Source organism: Rhodamnia argentea, chromosome 1 (genome assembly GCF_020921035.1).
Source record: "Rhodamnia argentea isolate NSW1041297 chromosome 1, ASM2092103v1, whole genome shotgun sequence".
Lineage (NCBI taxonomy): Eukaryota > Viridiplantae > Streptophyta > Magnoliopsida > Myrtales > Myrtaceae > Rhodamnia > Rhodamnia argentea.
Window position 1 is genome coordinate 4,496,259 of NC_063150.1, and position 23,377 is coordinate 4,519,635.

Sequence of the window (23,377 nt, forward strand, 5' to 3'; positions counted from 1 at the left end):
ATGTCCACGGTACAGTTTCAGCTGAACATTTAGTCCAATTTCAACTTGGAATTGATCCTTGTAAAGCCGGCTATAGTCCAATCTCAGTTTTTAAGAGACATGAAATGGGTGAAATTGAGAAGTCAACGGTGCAGTGAAATCTGCGAAATAAAATGATCTCCTAGGATCACAAGACTAAAGGCCTGCATGATAACCATTCTTATTCTCTGATTCTCATCCCAGAACAGTACAAAATGAGAATACTGTTTGGTAACGTAAATAATTCTGATTCTGATTCTGTTCTCGGAATCAATTTTGGAGAATCGGAATCGGTTTTAGAGTAAAATCCAGAAGCAAAAAAAAGTTATTTCTGGAAAAAGAATGACTTTTGAAAATAGCAAACAGAATGAACTTTCACATCTCTCACTTTTTCCTTATAATTTTCTCGTCATTTTTTCCCCTATACCTAGTAAAAATAAAAATAAAATAAAATAAAAAATAATTTAAAAAAAATAACGAAAAATTTAGAAAATCCTAAAAAATAGAAAAAACTTAGATTATGCTAGTTTGACCTTATTTTCATAAAGTTGGGCCTAAATTTCATAAATTTCATAGATTTCACTCTCCTACAAAGAATATTGCGGGGCATGAGGGCATCCAACATGCATTCTAGTAGCCGTGCGTTACAAGATGTTTCTATGTATTTAGAAAACACAACATTTAAAGAACTTTAAACATCGTGTATTAAAATTTATATTTCATTCATGACATGCTAAATAATAATGTATTTTAAATTATTTAAGTGTGCATTGAAAATTAGTCTTTAATTTAGGATGAAATTTTATAAATTAACCGCATAGTTATTTGACTTAAATGAAAAAAATAGGGAAAGAATCATTTTTTTAAAACATAAATTTTATGCGGTTATCAAACACGTTCTGATTCTTTAAAACTCATTCAGAAACAGAATCAAAAAATTCATTTGAACCAGAATCGGTTTTTCCGGATCGGAATGAGAATCGGAGAATGAGAATGGTTACCATGCGAGCCCTAACTGGTTCACAGCAATACAACATAAGCGTCCGGACTCAACATCTACTCAAAGATATTGTTTGAGAAAGAACAAAAATGGTCTAAAAACCCACGATTAAGCGGACAAAAGAATTTTCGACCACCAAAAAAAAAAGGCAGACAAAAGAATTAAGAGCGTGTTAGTTTTGTTTTCAAGAAGTGCCCAAAAAGAAAAGGAGAAAATTCGACACAAAAAGAAATATATATATATATATATATATATATATATATATATATATATATATATATATAGACTCAATTTGGTAAGGGAAAATAGCAAGAACCAAATCTACCACATTGGCCAAATCTAAGACAGATCACAGAGTAGCTGAGATTTTCCCTCAGCAAACTCTCTAAGAACAGCAGATTCCCAGGCCACAAATCATACCAAAAACCAATCTTTCTTTCTCTAATCCAGATACAACGTGATACAAGGCACAGAAATCAAAAGGGCAAAAAAAAAATCATTTGTTAGGGTAAAATGGGCTGGAAGGGGTCGGTCGCTACCGCTAAAGGCGATCCCAGAGGAGGCGACAACACAGGTCTGAATCACAGTGTTCTCTTGCCTCGTGAAGGGGACCTGCAACATCCCGGACTTCTCGAGCACTTTGGTCCAAGTCTTGATGAAGAAGAAGCCCAAGAGCCCAGCCGACACGTTCAGGGACGGGATGATCCCAGTCGTCAGGTCAAGCCTCATCACGATAAAGCTGAACAAGATGCTGAGCATGAAGCTCACCACGAAGGCCCTCACCGTCAGTTGCTGCCTCCACGACGGGACCTCCTTGCTCTCGAACACCCTCTCCACCGTCATCATCATCTCTTCCTCCTCTTCCTCTTTGTCCTTCTTGGCATGCCTCTCGTCCTTGGACTCGTCCTCTGAGCCATACCCAGTCTCTACTCTGTCCTCTCCACCCATCTGGTGATCTTTTTTCGGCTTTTCCACCGAAAGTTCCCTTTTTCCTGACAGAGGAGAGGGATCGGAATCTTGGGTTGTGAATCTTTTTCGGAGGGGCTTTCGTGGGTGTGAATCTTTTCCTGTGTGGGTGGATTTATAGTGTAACGACTGGGCTAAACATTCGTGACGAAGTATGAACGGAAGCAAAGGGTGGGATCCAGACAGAGAGAGAGATGGATAGAGATTGTCAGATTGGCACTGCCTGTTTTGGAGGCCTTGGGAGTCATTGTCAACCTCCAACTCATTCGAGTCTTTGGATTCTGATTTCCCGTGATATGATATATTTCACTCTTGTGAGGTTTTTCCGCTTCTAAGGGCGCACATGGTAACACTTCTCGACAAAAAATCAACTTCTAGTCAGAAATTGATTTCTCCACTTTTCCTCAAAAGTAGAAGTTGATTTTTCTACTTCTATTCCACATTGACTTCTGATAAGAAAAATTCGTTTGGTAACGATTGAAAATTTCTATTTTTGAAACATTATTAATAAAATTTTCGACGATGATGATGGTGGTCGGCGGCGGCGACGGTGATGGCGGTCGCGGCGGCGGCGGCGATCGCGACGGTGGCGGGTGGTCGGCGGTGGGCGGGGCCGGCAGCGGCGGAGGCGGAGGTCGGCGGCGGTGGGTGGGCGGTGGCCGGCGGCCGCACCGGGCGTGGTTGGCGGCCGGCGGACAGCGCAACGGTGGTGTGCAGAGGTGGGTGTGGTCCAAGAAGTGATTCTGGAGCAGAGAAATAAAAAAATTTTACTTTTCAAAATTGGCCGAAAATCTTGTCGGAAGTGAAAAATCTTGCCAGAAGTGAAAAATCCTACCATAAGTCAATTTTTTTACCAAATGGATTTGTACTTCGATCAGATTTTTATCAAATGCATTTCTCTGCCAGATGGGCTTCTGGTAGAGAAATGAAAAATTTGAAGTGTTTTCATGCGGGCCTTAAATGCGTTCACACTTCTTTTTTGCTTCTTTTGCCCTGTCACTTCCGGTGTATGCACAGTGTATTTTTTCGCTTGTTAATGACCGCGCAACAAACATTTCGGGCAAACCAAATGAATGCATGGACAGACTGGAATTCACAAACGTTGGATCTGCGCCTGCTTTCTGGTTATTTGCTCGGTTCTCTTTAATTAGGAAAGCAAAGGAAAAGAGGTAACGAGTGGTCCTTAAGCCGTGGTTGACAGTAAAATTCTTGCCATGTGTGCTGCGAATGGTCTCCATGTGAAGTGCTCTCCCCTTGTGGTCCACTTTGCAATTGGAAAATCGGCTGAGCTATGCCCCCCAAAAACATAAAAGACAATCAAAGCCCTCTTTAGAAAATTCAGACTCTTGTGCCCACTTTTCTGCGCACTCCAAAGGAATGCATGTCCCAGAGGCCGAAGGCATGCAATTAGACCAGAAAAAAAGACTTTTTTTTATATTTTTTGTGACAAATTGAACTTTCTGTTCTTTCTTTACTTATGCTTTGCTGTGTCTTACAGAACCAATACAGCACGAGGTATCTAAGCCACAGGTTATGCAAAAAGAAAGAAACTTTCCACTCTGATGTTGTTCATGTAAAATCACTATTGATGTTTCTTCACGTGCACAGGTGAAATGGATTTGATAAATTTTGGCAGTTCTTCTTACGTGACTCTGGCATTGCGTAAATGGGTTTGGGATGCCGTATATGGAACTGTTTACTTTTCGCAGCTCTCATGCATGTAATCAAAGCGGCCATGGATAGCTTATGAACCCATTCCCACCAAGTTGACTGCTAAGAGATGAAGCAAGATGTGACTTTGCGGTGGAATTACAGCTGTAGAGGTGCCGAGGAATCTCCAGAATCTTCAACACAATTTATTCCTCTTTTTTTTTTGGTCGTATTTTTATGTGTTTATTCTGCTTCTGTGATTACTACTGTTATTATTATTCGGCAAAGGCTTCCAAGCAGAAGAAACCGTTTCGAGAGATTACTTAAATGGCTCGCTTCTCTTCTAACCTGCAATGAGTATTCACAATGACAAGCGAACGAGTCCAAAGATGGCGACAACAGCAAGGCTCAGGAAGCTGCATATTTAATGGATGGTTGCCACAAAGAATAGGATAAGAAAGAATGACGTAAATGGTCCTTGATTTTTGACCTGACGAGCAACGTGTTCTCTGAACTTTTAATTTATTCAACGTAATCCTTAAACTTTAATCCAATATGCAATGTGGTCCCTGAACTTTTAACTTGTTCTATGTGATCCATGAACGTTTAGTACATGTTCAATTTAGTTCATGAGTTATATAAAAATATTCAATGTTGCTCTTTCATTAATTGAACAACATTGAACATTTTCACACAATCTAGGGACTGTATTGAGCATGTACAAAAAATCCATTAATCATGTTGAATAAATTAAAAATTCAGAGACGATATTGCACATTAAGCCAATGTTCGGGAACCGCATAACACATTAGGCCAAAGTTCAAGGTTTCCTCGCATCATTAATCAAGGACGTGAAGCTTTCCTGCCTTTTAGTTTTCTAGGAGAGGTCTCAAGACGTTAGGCATCTTTTTGGTTGTTCGTGTAAAATTTATGTCAGGTAAATATTTTATTTATGGACTTATGAATGTCATTACTGAGACATATCTATGATGGCAATTTTCCCACCTAAGATATCGTGGGTGAAGTGGGCTAGCCAAGATAGCTGCCCATGAAAGAATTTTTCAATATAGACGAATAAGTGGACCGTCATCGAATTTGGACTATTATTCTTGTCGTTTCGTATCTTTCTCCTTTAACTTATTTAACAAGGCTACAAAATCAACTATTTTATGTGAACGAACAACATGTGGACATGGCTTGACATATAAGATGCTAAGAGTTTTTCGCCACAAATTATCGCTCTCGACGTGCCAAATACGTTGGCCTTGATTTTGCTAGGCCGGACTGACAATATTCGAATACAATGTGACTGACAATGATCTTACGAAAGATCCATCCTTTGGCTCGCTTTCAATAATATTACTAATCTGTCCATCGAATCATTTATAAAATCATTGTATACGGTTATATGTATGCATTGTTTATCATTTCCAAAGCACCATCTATCTCGCATCACGCCCGATCGTTTGCGTTACGGAAAAAAAAAATCATTTGTCAAATGCGATCAATGACTTTCGCGGAGTATATATTATTTATGGTGATATTTTCAGGTCCATTTCTTATAAATAAAAATATAAAAATCACGCTGTGAAGAAAGGATCGTTATGAACGTGGTGAAGATAATCAGATATCAATTCGAGGAGGAAGATAAGATGATCCCACACTGCACTGATAAATGGTGGAAGCATGTGATCATGATAGGGACGCTAGTGCCTGTGAAAATTCCTCGCCAAAATCGGTAAAAAGTAAATATATGTTATTCAACATCAATTTCATCGCAAACGTATTGATTTCACAATTAATGACAGTGTGATGTCATAAATCGTAAAACTTTCATTATAAATATTAGGATGCATATGTGAGTTGTGTTAGAGAAAACCAACATCAAAAAATTGACATAATCTTAAGTAGTTAATAAGTCTTAGTTAACACATAGTTCATGTTGTAATATAATACGCGCGAAAACTAATCAGCATCTTACAAATAAGTCAATGCAAAAAGCCCACAAAAATAACGAGAAATGATAAAGGATATCGGAGATTACGTGGTTCGGTTTGAATATCGGTACCTACATCCACGAGAAAGCCAACACGAATAATCCACTATAATCAGAGAATCGGAATTACATTCGCTCAATACGCTCGTGTTTCTTCCACCTAGATTATACCCAAACTCAAAGTGTTCATAGATAAAACAACTCAATTGGATATAATAAACTCACTGCACAAATCAATCGCGTTTAAGACTCCTTCCTGCGATCAAGAGAACGTCACTGCGCGTTCATCTTTCTTTCGTCTTCGCGGATCGTCCTTTCCGGAGTCTACCGTGCTTGGGTCTGTTATTCACGAATGAAACCCACTGACGGCATTTTTCTTTATCTTATGAAAAGGACAAAAGTCAAAGAAAGAAACCCTATACTTTATTATATATTCTTTCTTCCCTCAAAAGTCCCTTTTATCCCCACAATAATCATATAATAATTAATAGTGGGTCTTCTTCGTACGGCAGAAAGAAATCCCTCCACTGTGAAGCTATATTCTTGATCTTCTTGGATAGTTACGGAGAGACCATCGTTCAAGATACGAAACATATCTAATTCGGATAAGATACGCCGAATTTTGAATAAATCAAAATTTTCCGACGAATGGATTCCATGATAAGGCTTGAACTCGAGACATAAGTCAACGGATCATAGGCTTAAGCTTTTGAGTGAAAGTGTGTCCAACTAGATATGTTGACAAGCTCGAACTTGATCTCTCTCTTGGATATCTCCCATACCCGATCTTGATTGGCTAAGTTTGAATATCTGGATATGTTGTTGGATATGTTGATCGGCTAAATTATTATCGGGCTTCAGTTGTGCGCTCCCAACAGCGATATCTGGATATGTTAATTGGCTAAATTATTATCAAGTTTCTGCTGCTCGTTCCCAACATCGAAGGTATTGATTTTCGGCAATATTAATCCATTATAGCCTTTCTTTTGGTTGGAAATTATGGATACGAGGTTTTCGGATCACACCACTATAATATTGCGAAATTGAGACGTCAAATAGACGTCACTCTTCTTTTCTTTTTCTTCTGATTGGACTCGCTCCGTAGGTTTAAATAAGAGAATCCCTACATGGTACTTCCACGAGAAAAAAATGTATAAGACTTTGGAGTTATGCTCTCATTCACTTTCAGATGACTTTCGAGGTCCATATAATGACAATAGCACATGTTACATATAATTACAAATCATAACTCCACGTTTAGAGATTAATCACCGGACGATAATATCGAAAATCAACTACATGATTGCAATTAAAACATGAAAAAAAAAGGTACGTGAACCGTTTCTTTTTTAATTTATTGAAGTTGATCTTGATTTGGAAGTTAATTATAGGGTCGAATCACTGTCCTTTTCGTGCATTTCCTTTGGGATGATATTCTCCTTCACAAAAAAAAAAAAAAAATATCTCAAATGACCCGATTCAAGTTTGACCCGGGATTAACGGGAGGATCCGCTACCCTGCGGTCAGAAAAAGGATACTATCTAAAACACAGTTGACTTTCATTAGTGCATGCTTAAGCAAGGTTGACTTGAATACCTAATAAAGGGAATCTGAAGATTCTATGGCTTGTTTTGGGCCTTTTTTTTTTAAGGGAAATGTTAGTTATTGATTTTTCCGAGAATTTATCCAAAAAGTCCTAAACGTGTCGCACATTTTTTGTCAATTCTGTCATAAATCTTTTAATTTTGTCAATTCATTCACAAAATTTTTTTACTTTTTGTCAATTAATCCATCCGGCCAATTTTGACAGTACATCATTGACTTAATGACAGCTCTCCTACGGAGCACGGCCGGTGTTGACATTGACAATTTTTAATAATTTTTTAATATTTTTTTAAATTTTTTGATAGTTTCCCTTTTTTTCTCTTTTTTCCTTTATTTTTTTCTTTCATAAGTTTTTTTCCCCCAACGGCCAGCGAGGGCTGCAACATCTTGCCAACAGCAAGCACGGCCCTCACCCAAATCTAGGCAAGGTTCCCTCGATGCAACCGGTGAGGGCCATGCGACCCTCACCTAGTGGACGGTGAGGGCCTCACAACCCTTGCTGGCCGTTAAGAAAAAAAAATAGAAAGGAAGAAACAAAAGGAAAAAAATAAAAAAAATTATAGAATACTATTATAAATTATCCACGTCAACGCCAATCGTATCATGTAAGACAGCCGGTATCCACATCAGAGATTTCCGATCAAAATCGGTTAGATGGACTTAATTAGTAAAAAGTGAAAAGGTTTATGACCGAATTGATAAACTTAAAAGGTTTAAATTGAATTGGCATATGGACAATAAGTTTTGGATTTTTTTTGACAATTTTTCCTTGATTTTTCTTTTAAAAAAATTTAAATCACTTAGGTGTTTTAATATGTCGTATTGTGGAGGGTCGCGCCATCTATACTGACGGCAAAAGAGTACACGCACGTGTACGCAGCCACGCAATGAATAGAAATTTTAGAAAAGAAGCCGAAGAATGGATTATTTTCCAATAGTATACGCGTGCTTGTTTTTTAGGATGAGCAACAGCATACCCTTAAATTATTTGTAATCATCAAAAATTAACACGCAAAATAACTATGGTATAGTTGAATATTGGTTCGATGGCTAAGGTGAATGCGGTCGCTATTGCCATTCACAAGCCGCTGGCGCAAATGGAACCATAAACTAAGTAGCCGATTGGTACTTACTTACGTGCAGATAAGAGTGTTGACCGTGAAATTTCGCAGATGTCATAACTTCTATTACAAATCTAGCAGTCACGTGATAGGCAAATCGAAGCATTGGCCTCACAGCAATACTTAGATACCGCTCAACCAGTTTCTTAATTTCGAGATGCGTTAGCTTTAAATAAAGATATGAAGGCAGCGATTCCCGGCACGGTTACGATTCAACCACCATACACAAAATGCTAAGCGCTAAGGCATGTTCTAGTCACGGTGTCCTTCAAGGACTGAAAAGATACTATTCCAACTCTCCACTGTACCTAACCTTTGACGAGTTCGTTTGAGAAGACATCTTCATCACCACTAGGGAGAAAGTTCAGCAGTAGGATTTTTTTTTTTTTTTTGGTCGAACAACAGTAGGAACTAGAGAATGGCTGAGAAAGATGTTTCGGAGGCGGCACGGAAGATCGCAGGTCGTCTCGACCTTCTGGAATAGTTTCGGTTCGCCTTAACAGCTCCGGTGATTAGTGTTGGATGCCACGGTGTTATGCTTGTGTACTTCTTCTTTATTGACCAAGAGGACCCTAAAATGAAAGATTTTGCAAGCAGTGGGGATTCGCCTTCTTGGGTCATTTTCTTGATTTTTGCTTGCTTATCCTGCTCATCCGGGCCATCCAGCTCCGCCAATCCCGCGACAAATTCGATACGCATCGCATGAGATTCGCCAGATTCGCCGGTCCAAATGCATTACAAGTTGTGCAGTACCTTTCCCCCAGTTCTAGGGTCCCCGATTGATCGTGCCGTCTTTTAATTAATCCAGTGATGTGACTAAGGGAGAAAATTTGAAGCTTCCAGGAGAGTAGCTCAAATTTGAGTGAGATTCTGTGGTGAAGAACGTTTCTACGAGGATCTTTCGAATTCCCAACGTCAATTGATGGAGACAATTAAGATGGACGATGCAGTCACTATCTTCACCTCGGCTGCATTTTCAAAATTGCACTTTTTTGGGATGCAATGACATAATTAGGTTTAACTCGAGGTTGCCAAATAAATTAAGGGAGGACAACATGAAAAATCATGCTTAACTTCACTTTTTGTATACAGAAAATCTAATGTTAATGGCAATTAGGGTGTTGATTATTAGAGGCGATCATGACGGGTCGGCCCGCGAGACCCGCCTATGTTCGCGAGTCCCGAGGGGAATCCAAATGGGTTCGGGCCAAAATCTTACATGGAAAAGCGCGGCCTGCCTGTATCGGGCCCTGAGCCTGGATAGTTATAACCTACCCGGTGTAATTCACCTATGAATGCATACAATCACTATGCAACACCATCTATGAACAGAGCGATGAGTTTGACCTGTATTCGCATCAAAGTCTAAGAACTGATTTGGCATCAGGATAGTGCTGCTACTTGCACTCCAGTAATATGAAAAAAGAAAAAAAAAAAAAAAGGACATGCGTTTCTTCGGGCAAAATGAAAAAAATGTACATTGACGCTATGTACAAAAATGGCGAAACCTGTAGAGTCACAAAAATCGAGAAAAATTAACAACAACGACTAAGAAAGCTGAAAAATGAAGTGTACATCTTGTGTTTTGGAGTTATTTTCTTTCGTTCAGGTGAGCACCAAACTAAATTTCCCGATTTCACGTCTGTCGTCGACGGCCGCAACACCCGGGTAGCTCACTAGCGTCTTCTGGACAAGAAAAACTCGTAATCGGGTTGTTGATTCGCCGTGCTAGAACCTCCTTTAGTGACAGCAGCTGTGGCCATCAGCGAAGCCACCTCTTCAAGCGTCCTCAACCGCTCCTTCAGGATCTTAGACGGATCTGAACTCGAGACTTCCTTTCTCTGGCTTAGTGCAGAGGGCTTCAACTCGAACCAGCACTCACCCTGTTCATATAAATGAAGATCAAATGAAGGTTATAAGGTGTGCGGCTTTGTGCAACATGCTTGAAGCAAGATCTGAATTTCATCTCTCATGGAATCATCAGTGCTTGCCCTCGTTTTTAGACCAATGCTGCTATCCGACCGCTTCTTTTAGCAAAATATATTTGCATAGTCGATTCTTTCTTCTCCTAATAAAGAAAGAGGGTGAATCATCAGTGCTTGCCCTCTTTCTTTTCTTTCTTCTCCTTCGTCTTCGTCTTCTCCTTCTTTTTCCTTCTGTTGCTCACGACCACCCCTCCATGTATAGATGCCAGCCAGCCGTCCACCTCAACCCACCTGCAGCCGCCCCGCTCGACCGTCGGTCCTAGCCTCTCGCCGCCGCTGCTACCGTTCCGAGCCCCTGCACCCGACGTCGAGAGACCCACGAACCCACGAGCTCGGTGAGGTCCGACCCCAATCTCCTTCTCTGCTCACCGCCACCAACCACCCACTTAACCACCGACTCCACCTCGTGCCACCAGCCATCTGTTCAATCGCCGGCCCGCCCTCCCGTCGCCACCAGATCCGAGCCCGAGAAGCTCAGATCTGCACCCCGCGGCTTCCCTCTACGAGACTCGACACCACCCTCAACCTTCTTAGTCGCGACCCACTACTGCCCCGAGGTCATGCCGCTGCTCAGGCGACCCCTGCCTAGTCCCGGGCGATGACCCGCGGCCCCTGATCTGGGCGGGGGCCGCCGATCCCACACAGATCTGGGAGAGGACCCGACCCTCTCTCGGTGACCCTCGCTTTTGGCTAGTGACCCCGCCGGCCCAAGCCTTCGCCGACCCCCCATCAGCGATGGGCGGGCGGCCACACAAGCGGGAGGGGCAGCCCTCCCGCCGGTGTGGCTTTTTTTTCCTTTTTTTTTAAAAAAAAATTTACAAAAAAAAGGAAAAAAAAAGGAAAATGAACAAAAAAAAAATTAAAATGTAAAATGACGAAAACACCCTTCAGGTCAGACTTTTTTTAAAATACTATGGCCATTTCAAACCCTTAATTGAAACATATCATGTCACTTTTGACTCTTATTTGTAACATAGTTCATTTGCAGCCTTTATTTGAAAAATAAGAGGACTTCATGCCCTTTCTTGGATTTTTTCCAAAAAAAAATATCAAGATACCTCATTGTGCATAATGTTTTTAGCATATTCCTATATATTCCTCTAACATCTCTACATAAAAGTATCTCGCCAGTATAATGAGCAAAAAAAATAAATTCTTTGATATAGTAAATAAAGAGACATAATATATACGTATATGCGCGCGCATATACATATACACACATTGTAGACTAATGAAATTAATAAAAGTTCAACAAGAAAGTGAGCTTTTGAGATAAGCCGGGCTAAAAATTAAATAAGTTGTTATAAGATCAATGGTGAATAAGTGACTTTTCAGTTTTATACTATATTAAAGAATTTTTTTTCCTTACTACTAGTGAGATGATTTTAGATAGAATATGTACAGCATTATAGGAATATCTTAAATGCAATTTTCTTTAATACACTAAAAAATATGAGATGTGAAATGCTTAATTATGGTAACTTTCACAAATAGAAAAAGAAATAATAGAAAACACAAGGAGAAGGACCATCACTTTAACATGCAATTGAAACACCAAGGGTAGTTTTGTTTTTTTAGTGTAAATGGGAGTGCATCTAGTTATTTAGAGGGTGGCAATACCATCACCCTTTTTTTTAAGTTAGGAAATTATTTCGAGAGGTTATATAAATGATTTGCTTTTCTTTTATTGTGACGCCCCAGAACGTCACGATTGACACGTTATCTTTTAAATCTCTTTACTTTTGTTATTAGTATGCAGAAGCATATTCAAACATTCAGAACGTCCCCACGAGATAATCGCACGAGTTTAATTAATGTACTTGTGCATCTTTACTTATATAGAACTTCGGTTTTTACGGCCTTAAGACATCATACAACCAAAATACAAAATGCCAAAGTCCCGAGAAGGTCATGGGTGGCCTATCTCCACATCGCTCCTATACTCAAAACTCTTCTTGGACAACGGCCACGTCGTACGTTACGATCGGCAACGGAGTCCACCTACCCGTCATTGTCGTTGTCCCCATCAAATCCCCTCAACCGATAAGGGATCCATTCTGGGAGACCCACGTCGACCCACATGATGGAACTATACCTAGTAAAGGTTTACATTGACTCGGGTATGGGTACGTCTGCAAGGATACCCTCAAAATATATAGGAGCTCCATAGCGTTATCGGAGGGACATCCATCCTGTACATTGAAAAATAATGAATGAAATGAGGCGAGGTCCGTTTAATGAAATCTCTAAGTCTAATATATGAGTTCACCTTAACGCTTAACCTGACATGCAAATGACAAATACCTCATGGAATTCATACATGCATGGGCATAGACATTAACTTTTCTCATGTGATGGACATTGTCGTATGATGTTTTTCATACGGTACAAGCGGATGGCATATTAAATCGTGATGCATCAATATCACCTAATCTCTCATAATGTTCAATATTAACGTACATATGTGTATTCTCCTGAGCATATATTCTCGTCTTTTCTTATTCTCCCGAACACTCCAAGTGCATCTCAACACATGGGGCATCTTGACACACAAGGCATCTTGAAGCATTTCCCGGCGGCATCCCCACTGGATAGGGCATCTTGCCTCCCGACAGACGGGGCATCTCGACACACGAGACATCATTGCCACCATCAAGTGGACGACGAAATACTTTCATAACATTATCCACATTCTTCATGCAACAGTGATGCACATGAAGATGTTCAAAAATTGATGCTATGTGCACAATTATTAATATATTCAAACCTTCACTATAATACAAATATCATGGGTTCATGAAACACTCATGTGGAGGGTAATGTCCACTTACCTCCTCTCACGTTCTCATGTCAAGAAAGACACCTTGAAATCACCATCTTCAGAGCAACATGTTCTATAATAAACACTTTACCTTGAAGCCAATGAATGCCTTTATCGATTCTTTCTTTTATTCATTATTATTTTTAATTTTTTTTAGTGAGGACCCAACGATGGCATAATTTTGCCATTGATATTGTCTCACTGCCATCGATAACTTTTCTTCTTCTTCTTCTTTCATAGATTGGAGACCCCATCGACGGCAAACTCCTACTGCCATTGATGGAATCCAAATTCCATCGATGGCATTTTCCCTCTATTTATTTTTCTTTTAACGAAAAATGAAAATTCGACAAGAACTTTTGGGCCAGTTTTCAATACTTCCATATCAACAACTACATACATAATTCTTATTCTTTCACACTCTTCTATCAAAATATTGTCAATCATCGATGCAAATCAAGAAACAATGATAACTCAACGTGCTATTATTAGAATTTAACTACACTTTGACATCAAATTCAAACAAAGTTAACAAACGTCAATCAATCAAGTCAAAAATACTAAGTACATCAACCTGACTGAGTACTTAGAGTCTTCACTTACCTCAAAGGAAACTTGAAAAAGCGTTTATCACCTTGAAGATGATTACAAGGTAAGGTCTTTGGAGGAAAACTTCCTCAAGAGTATTAGTTTGCAAGAGTTACGGCCAAGGTGAAAGTAGCCTTCTATGATTACCAAGGTTAAAATACTTGGTGTAAGTTTGTCCTTAAGGTAAAAGTACTTGTGTCAAGCATATCTTGAGCCTATGGCCAAGTAGAAGAAAAATAGATGACTAATATGAAGAGAGACGAGAGTTTCCGCATCCATAACACAAGTGCTCTATCATGCTAAGAGAAACCTGAGTGTCTTGACTCCAATTAAGACACTTGTGATATCATGCACTTGCTAAAATGACAGGTAGTCTTTTATGTGGCTTACCAAGGGAGGTATATGAAGGTGAAGTGGTGAGCTTGAAGCTTTACCCACGTGCACTTCCACTTTGTTCTTAGTAGAAGTAGATCACTTAATAACAATAATTAAAATACGTAATGAAGTCTATGACTTCTTAAATTCACTAGAATTAAGAGTAATTAATACCAAACGTTAGGAAAAATATTAATTTATTGAATCTAATACTCAAATGTCATTGAACATGACATTCGAGAAAATGTCTGTTCTCCACGAAAATTTAAGATAGCCGGAAACAAAATAGCGTTACTCTATACCGCCTACGAACACATTAATCATCACTAATTTAATCGAGTCTAAGGTGATTACGGACACAAAAAATCATAATCCGTGTTTTCCGTAATTCGCAAGATTATCAAGCCAACTACAATTCATCCAAATTATAAGCTAAATAATGTTTAGCTATATAATCTAAACATCATTATTAGATTCAGACATTTCCGGATGTCACAACTCTTCCCCCCTTAAGAAATTTCGTTCTCAAAATTTCGAATTTATATGGTCATTCGAATAGCTGTGGATAGTTGAGCGTCATCTCCTCCTCGGTTTCCAAGTCGATTCTTCCAGATCATGGTATTGCCACAAGACTTTAACTAAGGGAATGGTCTTGTTTCTAAGGACTTGTTTCGTTCCATCTAAATTTTATACCGGCATCTCCACATAGGTCACGCGCTTGTTTACCTTGATGGTCTCGAAATCTAATACATGGGCAAGATCCAATTCGTACTTCCTCATGTGGAAAACAGATTGAACATTGGAAAGTCTTGGTGGTAAAGCCAACCGGTAAGCCAATTCTCCAACCTTCTCGAGAATTTCGAAAGGTCCAACGAATCTTGGATTCAACTTGGCTTTCTTCCCATATTGTGATACACCCTTCATCAATGATACTTTGAGGAGTACGTGGTCACCAACGTTACACTCCAATGGCCTTCAGTGCTTATCCTCATAAATTTTTTGTCGACTTTGGGCAGTTTTAATTCGATCTTGAATCATCTTTACTGCATTAGAAGTAACTTGGACTAATTCTGGTCTTGTTAGTTTTCTTTCTCCCACCTCATTCCAACAAACTATAGTTCTACACGCCCTTCCATAAAATGCTTCAAAAGGAGCCATATCAATGCTTTGCTAAAGTTGTTTGTCGCGACCTGCTTTTCCTTTTCCCGAGGGTCCGATAGGTTTAGAGATATTGCCATCGGACCATGGCTTGGATTCTCCCAAATCCTACTTCGCGTGACTTTTCATTTCATTTTCGTGATTAGAAACCTAAATAGTTATTAGGAGTCACCACTAGCATCTTGGGATTGACTAGAAACTAATCGAGACATGGGAGTGCCATATCGATACCTACGCACTCGGAACTTCTAGGTTCAGAGATTTGTTTACGCTAATTATCTAATTAGCGCCATTTTCGAATACCTAATCATTCTGCTTGTCATTCAAAGTCTACATATATCTAACCAATGCCAGATGAACAAATAAAAGTAAACTGGAACATTCATAGACAACATTGTTTGCTACAATTTCCATAAACGCATCTTTCACCCTCTGATTCATGAGGGGTTCAGGAACTCGTCAACTCTGTTGTTCACCACCCTGGACAAGAACTTCATGCAAATGGGCGGCTTCACGCCTGTGAGGGCGAGTATGGAGGTCGGCAGAGCCCATATCCCATCCCCACAAATCAGTCCCGATACAAACGCATCGGCCTTGGCCCTGTCGCTCCTCTCCCACGAGTACAAAATCAAGCTCCCAACGCACATGTCAATAGCGAAATACGATCCTAGGTAAAAGGGTATCGCCGTGGCCATCGGGAGCAGGATGAACATGGAGTACTTCTTGGGGACTGAGTCCCCGATCACGTTTATGACTATTGAGGCAGCGAAGAATCCATAGCAGAGAATGAGGCAGTGTTTGGGCAATGACGAAAATCCCTCCACTCCCAATAGAGCCATGCTTCGGTAGATGTCGGCATAAGGGGCAGGGTACACACTAGTAGGAAGACCTAGGTCCTTGAATGCCTTGTAGAACAGCCAGAAGACACATGGAGATACAACACATCCCATTGCGGTTCCGATCACCTGGCTCACAAACATGGACCGAGGGGAAGCTAGGGTCAGACACCCAGTCTTGAAGTCCTGAGTTAGATCGGCTGCTGTGGAGACGATGTTCATCATGACCCCGCAAGCGGCAAGGCCGGCGAGAACCCCGCCGTGAGACGTGAGGCAGAGATATGATAGAGACCAATACGGGGACCAGTCTGTGAGCCCGCACCCATACGCATTGCAGAAGGACAAGGCGGGGGCCGCAAGGTACATGATCAATATGTGGTACCACTTGAGCTGGTGGAATATGTGAGGGAGAGATATGATAGAGATTATCGCGATCACGATGCAGCCTCCGATGGCGAAACTCGTGGGGATTTGGTCCTTGAGGAAGACGCTCGTTCGACGTTGGTCATCAAAGGAGAGTTGAGGGGACTCGGGGGCAGAACCGTTCACGACCCTCGGTAGATTGTTTTTTCCCCTGACTTGATGATACAAACCCAAGAGAGTCCGCCTGAACACTTTACAGAAGTTGTAGAGGCCATCGCCGAGGATCATGGCGATGTATATGAATACCTATTCATGAAAGAAAGCGTGTAAACAAAGAGGAGCATAGCAAAAGAGAGTTTGAGCCAAGCCGTTCTTCTGGAACTTCGATCGACATTACCTTGTAACCTTGTAGGCCGTGCGTGTCGCCCGGTTTCAGGTGAGCGGAATACCAGTCACCCGCTTTTTTCCCAATAAGAGGCCACATCAAGCCCCAAGACAGTATTCCCCCAAGAAGCACCGATATGTTAACGATGTAGTGGCAGATCATCCCGACACCAACGTACGTTGCAGAAAAATCAAAGTATGTCATGTATAGATTAAGTGTATTAGGCTGGTGTTAAAATTCACCATCTCTTCTAGATGAAATAGGGTTGATTTTTTGGGACCATAATCGGGCTATGAGATGCAATTAGTAATAAACTACCTTATCATTCCAAGCAAGACCGACCACAAAGTTCCAGGCAATAACTTGTGTGTAATAGTTGTGGAGTGAGACGTGAGTTAAAAAATATAAACCGTTAAAATGGGTGAAATAAATGAAAATATATCGAATAGAATTGTTTGTATTTCGGAGAATTTAGTACTGTGTAATGGACCATTTCACTTTGTTTATGTACTTTAGTACGGACCGGTAAGATACTCGTGCATTTCGCCGGCTTACATGATTGTGAGATTATCTTTTAATATCACAATGCACATGGTCGAAATTTGAAATTTTGACAAAAATTGAATAGATGTGTAAAAGCTCAATTCGGCTGAAAAGTATGCATTTATCAGATGGCTCTAAGAAATAACCATGTTAAGAAGGACGCCTGCGATGTATGAAAGAGTCAAACTTCTATAAAGTTTAATATAATAATCCTTTCAGCAGGTATATAAATTTTTTATTATTAAATTTACAATGAAACTGTTGTTTTAACATGATATAGTTGTGATGGAGTTGTTGCCCTAGGCCTAGTAGTACATTTTATAGTTTGCTAATATGAGCAACTGTTACCGGAAAATTAGAAGTGGCAAAATGGGTCTAGAACCCATATTCAACCCATATTTGATGATGGAAGGTCAAAACTGGGTTAGCTTAAGTGCTTAAGTGGGTTATAAATTGGTTACTTTAAAATTTAATGGGTTCTAAATGAGTTTTAAATGGATCATAAATGGATTAGGCATAAATGAGTTAGGTAAAACATCTAGAGAGTCATAAATAAATTTTTATGAATATTTTTAAAAAATCAAAATTTTTAATATTTTATTATTTTATTATAACATTAATTTCTTTTTCTTTTTTTTGTCTTTCTTTTCTTTTTATTTTCTTTTTTCTCCTGCCTTGGTCGTTTCCTTGCTTTGGCCACCATTGGTAGGTAACGACCACCGGCTAGCTTAGGGCGAGCTCGGCTCTCCAAGATCTAGCGAGCCTTGAGGCTCGGCCGAGTGCTAGCGAGTTCGAGGCTTCGTCGATCCAAGCAAGCCCAAGGTCACCCTAAGTGGACCAACCTAGGCGAGCTCGAGGCTCGCCGAGATAGGGGGAGCCTCAAGCTTGCCGACCTCGGGCAAGCTCGGGGCTCGTCGGGATCTGGCCTCGAGGTCGCCAACCGGGATTGAGCGACCTTGTGCTTGCCTAGATCGGCCAAGTCGAGGCTCACCGAGATGCGTCCGGTTGTCGGCGTTCCCACCTTCGCTAAAGCCCTGAATATCGGTGGATGGATGTTGCAGCGGAGTTGCGGAAGCGCAGATGGAGTAGGAAGTTTGCGGGAGGGAGGAAAAAGGAAAAAAAAAAAGAGAAAAGAAAATCAAAATTTTAAAAATAAAATAAATCATAAAATTTGTATTATATGATTTGGTTAAATATTATTTTTAGCAATATAATTTTTGTTATCAAATTAGAAGAAACAAGTATTGTATGATTTGGTTAAATATAGAAATGTTTAAGAAATACGGGTTAGGTATGGATCGGATCGGGCATGGGTCATTAAATTTGCATTGGATGAATACGGGTCGGGTATGAGTCGGACCATATTCAACCCGACCCAAACCAAACCCGACCTAACCTATCTATTTGACACCTCTACGGAAAATAAATTCATAAATTAATATATATGTGGTGTGTATTTATGTATATATGTGTGTCATATGAGAACATATGATAGTAACTGGTAGTATTTTGTTTTGTCATCCAGTTCATTCGATTGAAGTAAGATTGATGATGTAAGGTGCCAAACAAATACCTTTGTTTCAATGTTGATTAGAGATACGCAATGAAATAAGATCAAAAATGAAGAGGGGGCATCGGGATCTCTTCATATAAGGTGTAAAGTTTTACGTATTGAAAAGAATGATGTATAGTTAGAAGCATTATTTAAACTTTAAGTATAAGAAATATACGGTAAAAGAGCATTACATGGAGTTGGTAAGTTCGAATCCCACTTTCACCAATGTCATTCTCACCCAATCATAGGGATTATTGTCCAAAAAGTCCAAAATTCATTGTGTAGAAGTCAATTCAATTCCAAACTTTTCAAATTTAATTTATTTAGTCCTAAAATTTTTTACGATTTTCAATGTGGTCATTTCAACCAATTTTGGCTAGCGCTAACCTGGACGATTTTTATCATTCTTAATTATTGACTTTTTTGCATTTTTTTCCTTTTCCTTTTCCTTTTTCTCATGTGGCCTATCTCGGTAGTGGTTCGGGATCAGCCGCAAGTGAGGGCTGCACTCGCCTAGATCTAAGCAAGGGTCTCATGGCCCTCACCAAATCAGCCCTAGCTAGATTTAGGCAAGGGGTGGTATGCGAGGGTGGCCCTCACATGTGCCCCAGTTGTCAGCCATCGCCAAGAGCAGCCATTGTAGAAAAGGAAATTAATAGGTGAAGAAAAGAAAAGAAAATCGGGAACAAATCTAGTGGAGGCGAGGTGGGAAAAGTTTCGAAAATTTTAAAAGAAACTACAAATATTGTCTAAGTTAATATCAACTGTGCCACGTAAACAAGCAACATCAATTGAACAGCTATGTCAGACGGTTTCCTATTAAAATTGGCGAGAAGTGTTACATTGAAAAATTTTCAAAAGGTTTAAGATTAAATTAATTAAATTGAAAATTTTATAACAAAATTAGCCGCCACACAACAAATTTAAAGTTTGTGGATCATTATTTCCCGATGGTACAAGCTTCAAAACCCTACCTTTCTTTGTTTTTATGCTTGGGGCGCATGCACTTTAACATCTTTAGTTAGATGATTTAGGGGAGAATTTAAAAAAAAAATTCTTATTTACAATTGTGCAAATTCAGTTCTATACTTTTCTTTGACAATTCAATCTTAAATCTTTTGTAATTGTGTCAATTCAGTCTATTTGACCCGCCGACACCGATGTGATACTGCCAACGCCGACGTGACGCCGCTGGTGTTGATGTAGAAATTTTTTAATAATATTTTAATATTTTTCAAAAAATTTAATAATTTTTAGGAATTTTTATGTATCTCCTCCTCCTTCTTCTTCTTCTTTTTTGGTTGGGCCGGTAGGAAGCTGCTCGCCCAACCAAAAAAAAATAAAAAAAAAAAAGACTAGAAAAATTATAAAAAGAATAATTTAAAAATTATTAAAATGTTATTAAAAATTTGCCACATCAGCACTAGCCGGGCTAAATGGACTAAATTGACAAAAAAAATTAGGGCAAAATTGGTACAATTATAATAGGTTTTGGACTTTTTTGGTAATTTTTCCATGATTTAGTCATGTTGTCTTTGCATCGAGTCCGAGCTCGGGAATTTCAAAAGCTTAATGAACTATAGCTAGAGCTAGGGGTGAGCGATTTCACATTTCGTACAAGTTCCATTAAAACCTCAAGTTTATCCATCGAAATAGGTTCCTCATTTTTGGAACCTAAAACTTACCCTTCATGCCCTAGAACTTGAAAATCACCTTATGACAAGTTCCAGCGTCGGTTTACCCGGGTTTCACATGTATTTTTAATTGAACCATTGCAATAGTTAATTTTGAGTTATGAATTCTAATTTGAGTCACTTTCCAATGTGTTCTTTTTTTTTGTCAAATAGTCAATAAACTTTGGCTCAATGTGCCATACGGTCACTAGACTTTTTATTTGTTCAATTTGACCTTTGAACTTTAGCACAATGTGTAATGTGATCCATTAACTTTTTACTTGTTCAATGTAGTCCCCGAACTTTTGGTACATGATCAATTTAGTCACTGGACCGTATGAAAATGTTAATTGTTGTCCCCGATCTTAAATTAATATAAGGACTACATCGAACAATTTCATTTAGTTCGGGGACTATACGTACCAAAAGTTCGGGAACCTCATTAAACAAATTAAAAGTCCAAGAACACATTGATCATTAGGCTAAAGTTTAAGGACCACATTGAACGAATTTAAAGTTTAGGAACCACATTACATGTTGGATCAAATTTCAGGGATCATTTATGTCATTGTTCTTGTTTTTTTTTTTTTTGTCTTTATAATTTACCAAATTTTTATTGAATTACTAATGTTTTATTGGGTTAATACGGTTAAAATCTCAAACAAGTACCCATGATATATTCACCTCAAATTAAAATTCCAAACTAATTTTTTTATTTGGTTAAGACCATAAATCTCGCTCAAAATCCTTGTGTTGCATCAAGTGACCGGACCGTCAGGCTGATTTCACATAACAAAGGCACACCTCATTGACTTTACATATTTCATACTAGAACCAGATTGCGTAAGGATATGGATAAGTAGCAACGATGGGTATATACCCCATCAAATTTTCAATTCAAGCTCCAGAAAGAACACGAAAAAATTGCTCCATAACATTCTGAAACAGACCTTAATTTTTGTAACTTGGCAAGGGCACTGATTGCACGTTCGCACGACAAAACTAACAGAACATCAACATGAATTATGCACTTTTACGAGAAAGGGTGATGAGTTCATGGTCCTTTTCCTCTGTCTATCACGTTTCCGAACAACAATATCAGCAAAGTCCAACATTAAGTTATACTATGACCCATATTGAATCATTGATGACTACGCTTTGTTCTCTTCAATCGAGAACCTGACTTTGTAGATTACATTGAGAAAACAAAGTAAACTGGAACATTCATATACAACATCGTGTGCTTACAATCCCCATAAACCCATCTTCAGCACTCTTGACTCACGAGGAGTTCAGGAATCCGTCAACTCTGTTGTTCGCCGCCCTGGACAAGAACTTCATGCAAATCGGCGGCTTCACGCCCGCGAGGGCGAGTATGGCGCTGGGCAGAGTCCATATCCCGTCCCCGCAAATCAGTCCCGAGGCGACTGCCGGTCCAAACGCATCGGCCTTGGTCTTGTCCATCCTCTCCCACAAGAACAAAATCAGGCTCCCAACGCACATGTCAATGGCGAAATACGATCCCAGGTAAAACGGTATCGCCATGGCCATCGGGATTGGGATAAACCTGGAGTACTTCTTGGGGACGTAGTCCCTGATCGCGTTTACGACTATTGAGGCGGCGAAGAATCCATAGCAGAGAGCGAGGCAGTTTTTGGGCAATGACGAAAAACCCTCCACTGCCAACATAGCCATGCTTCGGTAGATGCTGGCATAAGGGGCGGGATATGCACTAGTCGAGAGACCTAGGTCCTTGAATGCCTTGTAGAACAGCCAGAAGACGCATGGAGATATGACACAGCCCATGGCAGTCCCGATCACCTGGCTGACAAACATGGACCGAGGGGAAGCTAGGGTCAGATACCCAGTCTTGAAATCCTGAGTCAGGTCGGATGCTGTGGAGACGATGTTCATCATGACCCCGCAAGCGGCTAGGCCGGCGAGGACCCCACCGTGGGACGCACCGGCCCACGCCCCGATCACGAAGATGGCGAGCTTCCCGTAGGTCGATGCGAGGGACCAATCTGTGAGCCCGCACCCATACGCATTGCAGAAGGCCAAGGTGGGTGCCGCAAGGTACATGACCAATATGTGGTACCACTTGAGCTGGTGGAATACGTGAGGGAGAGTTATGATAGAGATTATCGCGATCACGATGTAGCCTCCGACAGCGAAACTAGTGGGGACTTGGTCCTTGAGGAAGAGACTAGTTCGGCGTTGGTCATCAAACGAGAGCTGAGAGGACTCAGTGGGAGAGCCGTTCACGACCCTCGGAAGACTGTTTTTGTCCCTGATTTGATGATACAAGCCAAAGAGGGTCCGTCTCAACACTTTACAGAAGTTGTAGAGGCCATCGCCGAGGATCATGGCGATGGATATGAATACCTAATCACAAAATCACGCATGTCAACAAAGAGGAACATAGCAATAAAGATAAAAGTTGAGCCAAGCCGTTCTTCTGAAACGATTAACATTTACCCTGTAACCTTGAAGGCCATGCATGCTGCTTGGTTTCAGATCAGCGGAATACCAGTCGCCCGCTTTTTTCTCAATAAGAGGCCACATCAAGCCCCAAGACAGTATTCCCCCAAGAAGCAACGATATGTTAACTATGTAGGGGCAGATCATCCCGACACCAACGTACATTGCAGAAAAATCAAAGTAGAACCTGCAAATTTGCCCAAAGAATCATCTAATGAATTCCTGTGTTTACATTAGGCCTAGCCGTTCAAAATAGAA

General features: G+C 40.1%; 3 protein-coding genes across 7 annotated transcripts in view; all 3 read right to left on the bottom strand.

The window, feature by feature from the left end:
- Positions 1-23,377, bottom strand: part of LOC115757245 (probable metal-nicotianamine transporter YSL7) — a 28,540-nt gene that overhangs the window by 2,524 nt on the left and 2,639 nt on the right. For 2 of the 3 annotated variants that reach the window (XM_048282382.1, XM_048282378.1), the window contains 2 exons: positions 23,117-23,306; positions 21,721-23,023 (listed from right to left, as the gene is read on the bottom strand). In XM_048282382.1, coding sequence (XP_048138339.1) covers positions 21,920-23,023; positions 23,117-23,306 — 1,294 coding nt within the window. In that variant the 3' untranslated portion in view covers positions 21,721-21,919. Of the gene's footprint in view, positions 1-12,426; positions 12,431-21,720; positions 23,024-23,116; positions 23,307-23,377 lie in introns of those variants that run through there. The other variant, XR_007199243.1, reaches the window with a different exon arrangement.
- LOC125312495 (probable metal-nicotianamine transporter YSL5) overlaps positions 1-23,377 on the bottom strand; it is a 28,497-nt gene that overhangs the window by 2,487 nt on the left and 2,633 nt on the right. The window contains exons 1-3 of one of the 3 annotated variants that reach the window (XM_048282371.1): positions 2,002-2,114; positions 1,938-1,968; positions 1,558-1,904 (exon numbers count right to left, since the gene is read on the bottom strand). In XM_048282371.1, the coding sequence (XP_048138328.1) occupies positions 1,558-1,904; positions 1,938-1,966 (376 nt within the window). In that variant the 5' untranslated portion in view covers positions 1,967-1,968; positions 2,002-2,114. Of the gene's footprint in view, positions 1-1,557; positions 2,116-23,377 lie in introns of those variants that run through there. The other 2 variants (XM_048282368.1, XM_030697391.2) reach the window with 2 other exon arrangements.
- Positions 15,678-17,059, bottom strand: LOC125315948 (probable metal-nicotianamine transporter YSL7). Its single transcript, XM_048282508.1, has 2 exons — positions 16,880-17,059; positions 15,678-16,788 (listed from the first exon to the last, which is right to left on the bottom strand). The coding sequence occupies exons 1-2, from the start codon at positions 17,027-17,029 to the stop codon at positions 15,721-15,723; spliced, it is 1,218 nt and encodes a 405-aa protein (XP_048138465.1). The 5' UTR covers positions 17,030-17,059; the 3' UTR covers positions 15,678-15,720.